Source organism: Acanthochromis polyacanthus, chromosome 6 (assembly GCF_021347895.1).
Source record: "Acanthochromis polyacanthus isolate Apoly-LR-REF ecotype Palm Island chromosome 6, KAUST_Apoly_ChrSc, whole genome shotgun sequence".
Lineage (NCBI taxonomy): Eukaryota > Metazoa > Chordata > Actinopteri > Pomacentridae > Acanthochromis > Acanthochromis polyacanthus.
Window position 1 is genome coordinate 44,496,027 of NC_067118.1, and position 8,328 is coordinate 44,504,354.

Sequence of the window (8,328 nt, forward strand, 5' to 3'; positions counted from 1 at the left end):
TGGCTTATTTCGGTCAGCTTCGCTAACTTTAGTGAGAGTTTAGTTCCACCAACAAGGCTTAGGGCTAGCCTGGCTTGGTAACCATGGTAACTCAGCCAGAGCGACAAGCCTGGTCCGGGGCAGGCTAACAGTCAAGCTTACTTTAGCTCCATGTCAGAGAAGGTTCTGACGAGCTTCAGAAAGACGCCTGTGAACCGCATGTTACACATTAAATTCATCTTGATCTGTAATCAGTGATGTTCTTGTTCGGTGACATACATTGAGACCTTTTTTAAATAAATAAACTCTATCATATTACACATTTTGTCACAGTGTGTAACTGTGGATCAGTGGTTAGAGTGTAGTTAAGTAGATTAAATGTGGTTTTACTTTTCATTGCGCCGTGGGTTGGAATCCACCAGCGGTAAATACTTGGAAATATCTGATTTTCTTTCTTCTTTCACCCTCAAAGTTCAGTCAACACGTAACAGGAACAGGCACAGATTGTGTTAAAATAAGCAGGACACAACAGCCACAGTTTTCCATAAAGAATACCTTCCTTTGACCAGCGGTCCAATCTGATCATGATGAGAATCCAAAGGTGAGGCCAAATGATGAGAGAACTATTTAGTGTACAGCTCATTTGTGTCTTCTCCCTTATTTAAATGTAGGCCACAGCAGCACTATCATCTCTAATAAAAATGACATCTCCTCTGTAGGCCTACATGTTTTTTTCTGCTTTTTTATTCAAAGTTTGAGTGTTTGATGAAACATCTCCACATGAAGTTTCCCCTTTTTTCCAAAGTATTCCTCCTTTGGTTTTAGGTGTTACCTGCTGCTTTATTCATCTATGGTGGATATATATTTGTCACATCAAGAACATGAATTAGGCCTACCAGAGTAAAAAGTGAAAACCACCATCACATTACACAAAACCAGGCTGTAGCCTCTTTCTCTCATATATATAGATGTTTATACACACATAAAAAATGTCTTCAATGGGTTTTAAAAGCTTTATTTCATCAGATTGATCTCCTCTGGGCCACAGTAGTGTGACAAACTTCAGGATGAGGAAAAAAAAAGTCATCAACCACTGCAGCTGTGGGTTATCCCTAATCAGTGTCAAAAACTTGCCCTCTGAAAATTACATTTTCAGACGTGTGTGTGTGTACGCTCAGACTAAGTGCTTCATTAAAAATAAACACGCATTTAAACGGTCGGCAATGCTTTGCCAGGCAGCGTCTGGAGCTTTATTTATCAACCGTGTTGCCTTTTCTTGTGATAATCTCCCTGTAGTCCTCGTACAACTCCGAAGAGAAAGTGTCCTCTCTGTTTTTAGACATAATATCATCATTTCGACGATCGACACGTCGGGGCTTTTATCTCCCCGGACGCGCGCTCAGCCGCAGCTTGGATCAGCCTGGCTTGAATAAGCGTCTCTGAAAAACAGCTGAGCCTCGTTGGTGGAACTAATTGCAGCTGAGATTAAAGTTGCCGCTTATTTAAGCCACGCTTACCGGCGTAAGCCCAGCCTGTTTTAGCCAGCTTCCTGGAATACCCCCCAGGAAATTCTAAACAACAACAAACACCAGCAATTTTTAAACAACAACAACAAAAACAGGAAATACTAAACAACAAACACCAGAAAGGTCTAAACAACAACAAACTACAGGAAGTTCTACATAAAAAACATGAAGCAAATACTAAACAACAACAAACATCAGGACATTATAAACAACAAACACCAGCAAGTTTTAAACAACAACAAAGAAAAACAGGAAATTATAAACAACAAACACCAGCGAGTTCCAAACAGCAACAACAACAAACGACAGAAAGTTATAAACAACAACTTGATCAGAAACACCAGGTAGTTGTCCAGTCAAAGCTGTTCTGTCCCCCATCCTCACCTGTATCCTCAGCCCTGATTGGATGTTCTCCTCACCTGTATCCTCAGCCCTGATTGGATGTTCTCCTCATCTGTATCCTCAGCCCTGATTGGATGTTCTCCTCACCTGTATCCTCAGCCCTGATTGGATGTTCTCCTCACCTGTATCCTCAGCCCTGATTGGATGTTCTCCTCACCTGTATCCTCAGCCCTGATTGGTTGTTCTCCTCACCTGTATCCTCAGCCCTGATTGGTTGTTCTCCTCACCTGTATCCTCAGCCCTGATTGGTTGTTCTCCTCACCTGTATCCTCAGCCCTGATTGGTTGTTCTCCTCACCTGTATCTTCAGCCCTGATTGGATGTTCTCCTCACCTGTATCCTCAGCAGCAGTGATCGGTTGGTGTTCTCCAGCCTCCTCTGTCTCTCTTCCATCTCTCGGGTTCTCTGCTGTTCTTTCTGCAGTTTGCGGATGTAATCCACCGACGCTTTCAGGATGGTTCCTTTGTTCCACCTGGTCTCCCTGACAGACCAATCACATGAATTATTTCTGTGTTTTACGTTCCTGTGTCTCTGGCTGGTACTAAGTACTGATGAAGTGTCAGTAACAGCAGTGTTATCAGTAGTAGTATCTGCAGTGTGTACTGACGGGTCTGAGGATTTGGGGATCAGAGCTCCGAGTTCTTTGATGCGATCGTTGATGTTGAAGCGTCTCCTCCTCTCGACTGAAACAGAAACAGCAGAATCATGAAGATGAATCCTGACTTAGATGTCCTTCATGAATATCCGTTTCACTGTTCAGATATTAAGACTTCCGTTTCAGTTAGCATCCCGCTTTACCAGTCAGAAAGAGTCTGACCAGGTGTTACCTCACAGCGTACTGACCAATAGGGGTGCAGCTCTGTGTAGCCCCACCCACTCACTGCTTCCAGGTGAACCAATCAGAATGACAGCAGGTTTATTTACTGTCTACTATCTGATAAACTCTACATGTCTGAAGCTGTTAGAGCGAACATAGGAGTCTCCATGCACTGATAACACCCAGATTACTGATGGCCCTCACAATTACAGGAGGATCCTGAGTATTATCACACTGTAACATTAACATAGCTAATGTTAGCATTAGCCACAACAATAAGAAATGCTTTGTATTTGTGCTGCTAATGCGGCTAACTATGCTCTAATGCTGAACAAATCAGACAGAAGAGCATCCTCTCTGAATTTTACTGGATCACTGAGAAATGATCTGTGCTCTCTGAACATCTGCATGCGTGTCAGATTGACATAATTTTTCAACTATTATACTAGTACTACTATAGAAGTGCTACTGTTTGGCTTCTTGTTTGTTTGAATACTAGTTCTTTGTATCTGATATTCTCCTGGGTTCGTCGCTGGTCCATCAGGAAGCACAAGGTCTCACGATGGTGTCGTTTTGTGTACTGTGTAGTTTTCTTGTCTTCAGAGTGTCAGAATAGGTGAGTAGTTAAAATATACATCAGTGAGATAATCTGTTAGCTTCTGTTAGCTTCTCTCCTGCTCTCTGTGCTCATTAAACTGCATCTTAATCCATCTGAACTACAATAAAGCTGCTCTCATTTCCAGATATTTCTGTTGTCAGACAGCAGAATCAGGATGAAACAGAGAAGCTCATCCAGACCGCATGCTAACATGCTAACCAGCGTTAGCTTCATTTAAAGACTAATTTTATAGCTTCATCTGACAACAAACACAGCAGTTAAAAACATTCACACAGATTTATTGAGACAAAGTTAGATGATAGAAAGTCTGATTCATCTGTCAGACAGGGGAAGTCTTCTTCCTGAAGGGGCGGGGCCAGCAGCAGCTTGTTTAAAGCTACAGACACTGAAAGGGTTTAGAGCTAAACCAGGACTATAATCACCATACTGCAGGTATTCTGATGAAGGAATACTGCAGTAACTGATATAGTACTTTGTACTCACTCAGGTTGTGATTGTCCTTCTTCTGTCTCTCTTTCATCAGCGCTTTGGCCTCAACATCTGCAACAACAACAACAGAACCACCTCCATCAGTAACAACAACAGAACCAACTTCATCACGAACAACTACAACAACAATAATAGCAACACTGTAGGTGCGTGTCCACCAGATGTGATTTTCCCACACAGCAACGCACTGCATCTGAAAATCACTCTGACAGTGGGCGGTCACTAGCGGACCACAGCATGGTCACATGACAGCGTTCGAGCAACAGCGGGCCTCTATGTGGTCACGTGACCGAGCTTTCAGCTTGACTGTCCAGCAGGCATGTCGGATAAACACAGCGGCTCGGCCGCAAACTTTCTCTTTTACTTCGAAAACACTTCAGCGAAAAATATTTAAAGTAGAAGTCCGGTCTACTTTATGTAAATGAGCTCCAGGTAAACACACTGGATCACAGCTGGAAACACAGCGCAACCGGACCAGAATGCCACACCCGGTGTGTTTCCATCTGTGATCCAGTTCATTTACATAAAGTAGACTGGACTTCTACTTTATGTAAATTCGATGCGGTATGCAGAGATCCCACGCATCCCATGACGGATTCCAGCAATTCTACAATTCTACAGTTTCATTATCAGACGCTTTTGTCCAAAGCGACGTACAACACAAGCAAGAATTCAGACATAAGGAAAAACCTGTAGTAAGTGCAAAAGTGCTTCAAGTGTGATTGGTGGTTTGTTGGGTTGGAACAGAGGAGCTAGCTGTTGGAGATACCCTACCTGTCCAAAAACAAGTGTCCACCTGGATTTAACTGAGCCAAGAGATAAGATCCTTCTGCTGGGTAATTACTGCAGTGATGAAACAACTTTTTTAACCCTTGCTGATTCTCATTTCTAAACAACTGTGTTGGAAGACATACAGTATCCTGTGGTCATGAAAGGATGTTAATCTGTCTCAGAAGGGTCAAATTATTGGCCTGCATCAAGCAAAGAAAACAACTAAGGAGATGAAACTATGAAAATCAGGTTAAGAACCGTCCAACACATCATTAGAACCTGAAGTATAGTGGAGAACCATCACCTTCAGGAACAAACTCTTGATGATTGTAGGAACCCAACAGTAGAACTCGTGGCTGTTTAATAGTAAAAGTAAGAACATTTCCTCATGAAGGGAACTCAAGGGATTGGGACTAAACAGCTGTAGCTCTAAGAAAACCACTGATCAGTGAGGATGATCAGAATAAAAGGCTTCAGTTTACTAGGTAGCATAAAGATTAGTCTCTGAAGCAGTGGAAGAAGGCCATGTGGTCTGATGAGTCCAGATTTACCCTCTTCCAGAGTGATGGGGGCATCAGGGTAAGAAGAGAGGAGGATGAAGTGATGCCCTCATCATGGCTAGTGCTACTGTACAAGCAGCTCCCATCATAAATAGAAGATCTATGTAGAAAAGTGGCCCAACTCTGGACAGAAATAAATGCTGTGACTCTGCAGAAGCTTATTGGAACAACACCACAGAGAAAGAGATAAAGGTCCAATGAAACATTAGAGACAGAGACTTTTTTTGGACGGGCAGTGTACATTCAGCATGGTGGAACATCTGTCTACAGATGTTGGAGATACATTCAGCATAGGGCTGGGCGATATGGCCAAAAAATAAAATCTCGATTTTTTTTAGTCATCTTGGACGATTATGATTTTAATCGATTTTTGTTGTTTCTTTGGGGTCTCCCCCTACAACTTCTCTCCTGTGATCACTACATACTTGATACTTCACACAGCGGCAACAGAGGTGCAGATGTTGTAGCTGAGAAAGTTTGGAGGTTGTCACTTCTTGCATTCCCAAAATAGTAGGGAGTCAGATTTTTCCTGGGAGTGTGAAAATTCTACAACACCAGCAAACAGCCCTGCTGGACCTCGCATCGGGTCCTCGCTACATAGGTCCAAGGGGCTCGACACACGGGAAGCGACAGTTGAGGGGGGAATGCGAAAGTCATCGCAACAGGAGATAAATTCAACACACGGTGCACGATACTTGGCAGTGGCAGGCGACGGCGACACACGGAGCGCTGTGCAAAAGCACAGATCGCTTGTCTCCCTCACTTCTGATTGGCTGTGAAATTGGAGGGATTTTTTTACGCTTTCAAAGACTTTCATGACAGAAAAGCATAAAGATGATGAGCCAGAAGATATTGCTTGATTTAGCAGAAATGTTACTATTGACATTGGCTGATAAAAGTTTACCCTGGCGCCAACCAACTCCCATGCAGCAGCTTTTTTATTTATATCACGATAGTCATTAAGGGGAGGATCAGAAAGACTTGGGAAGTCAGTCACAGCTAAAATGATTTGCTCCTCAATGTTGAAAAAGGCTGAAACCAATGTCTGAAAACTGGAGCGGACCACTAATGTATAGGAGTGGACTGCACTGTGTAACATGCTGTGAGCTCATTGGTCAGTGAGTGAAACCCTCGCTGATTGGTTGAAGCTCCAGGCGACAGCGACAAAAGCTGAACATTTTTCAACTTTCTTGTATCGCGTCGCAAGCCAGCGGGTGCACGTCTACGTGAACGCGCACGAAATTTCACATGCACGAATGTCGCCGTGGCGTTGTTGGGAGGGGGGAAAGCGATGTTCGTCTAGTCGCACAACAGCCATAGAAAATGAATGGAGCGCAACTGTTGTCGCTTCCCGTGTGTCGAGCTCCTATGGAAGATGAAACTGGCTGCCCTTAATATTTCCTGTGTTTTATTTTGTTTATTATGCAGTTTTGATGCGTGTGTGACAGACGTGTATGGGACATTTATGAAATTACGGAACAATTAGCGTCCCGTATTGAATCAATACGGGACAGTGCAATTAATTGTCAAATAAAGGACAATTCCGTATTTTAAGGGACGGGTGGCAACCCGAGCCATGCCGCACTCCCGTAGCTGCAGCACTCTTCCCATTCTTTAGGATGCCTCTGCTGGAGGTGCTGAAAGAGGTTAGTTGTGCTGCTACTCTTCGTTTTCACAGTACTTTTGCAAACCTTGCACATGACTGTAGTTTGCTCTGTGTCAGTCTTGTCAAAGCCGAACCACTTCCATATAATCGATGTAACATGAGGCCCTTTTCTCGCGACAAACTCTTCGTCTGCTGTTCTGTCCGCCATGACGGGGGTGTGAGTGTTTTGGTGGAAGGAGATGAGAGGCGGAAGCAAACGCCAGTGCACAAGTCGTGAAAGGCAGAAGAAGAATCTGTATTGTTATATATTTAAGCTAGCCTCGATTTTACGATTTCGCCAATTTTCAAATCGTTGGGTTTTAAAAACGAGAATTAATCCAATTAATTCGATTTATCGCCCAGCCCTAATTCAGCATGGTGGAACATCTGCCTACAGATGTTGGAGATACATCCAGCACGGTGGAACATCTGTACAGCTGATGAGCAGAGCAAACAGAAAGTGTCTCCAGGATGTGCTGGTGGGTGATTTACCGCTCAGCTCTGTCTTGACAACATGCAGGTCGGTGGGGCAGCTGTTGCTAACGGTGATGGTGGGCGTGGCCGTCCCTCTGCCGTACATGTCCAGCACGTCAGACACCGGCAACTGCAACAGACCAATCAGAGCACAGAATCAGATGACTCAGTTAAACACACCTAAATGAAACCAAAGCTAAACTTAAACTAAAACTAAGCTAAAGCTAAACTAAACCTGACTGGAACTAAACATAAGGTTTTCCTTTCTTTGATGAGTAAACAAGGTTGGAGGTGGAAGGGAACAGAGCAGGTGTCAGTGAGGGGCGGAGCTTCCAGCAGCAGGTGTCAGTGAGGGGCGGAGCTTCCAACAGCTTCCAGTCTGGACAGGAATGTCCAGAAACCCTGATTTATTCAGACGTTCTCTCACAAGCACACGAGCTAAAGTGTTCATTCACTGTTAACTTCTACCAGCTGATCTGTTTTTGATCTGCTGTTAATCAGATCAGGTAGATCAGGAGAACAAAGCTCAGATATTCAGACTGAAATTTCTGTCCAGATGTTCTTCATTGCGCAGCAGAAATGTTGGCGTTAAATCCTTTCAGAATAAGACTACTTCCTGTCTACAGTTTGTGACAAATGTCAGCCAACATGGAGAATAAAACTAAAATCTCTTAAAGCAGTTGAAATGAAAAGTTTCTCTCCAGCATCTGAACCAATCAGCTGTTAGATCAGGTGAGCCAGGTGTTTCCCATCATGGTTTTATTGTTATGTTTGCATGGCATCAGAGCAGAGTTAGTCTGATCTCCAGAAGACTTTTAATACACAAAAGAACCACAGTAACGACTGTTGTTGTCTTTCAGTGGCTCCTTCACAGGAATCAGAGCTCCAGGAGTCACTGGAGACTCAGACTGATGAGTTTATAACGGATTAGTTCACTGTGAAGACAGACAGACCAATAAAACGATTATCTGCTGTTCAGAGAGTAGGAGGAGTTTGAACAGATACTGATCTGTTACCATGGTGATGTAAGGAGCAAACCATCAGAAA

The 8,328-nt window shown here is 43.5% G+C and overlaps 1 protein-coding gene across 1 annotated transcript in view; it reads right to left on the bottom strand.

Annotated features, from left to right (window-relative positions):
- LOC110966538 (transcription factor E3-like) overlaps positions 1–8,328 on the bottom strand; it is a 37,412-nt gene that overhangs the window by 4,241 nt on the left and 24,843 nt on the right. Inside the window, 4 exon segments of the mRNA XM_051949832.1 lie at positions 2,240–2,387; positions 2,514–2,589; positions 3,826–3,882; positions 7,300–7,411. Of these exon segments, the coding sequence (XP_051805792.1) occupies positions 2,240–2,387; positions 2,514–2,589; positions 3,826–3,882; positions 7,300–7,411 (393 nt within the window).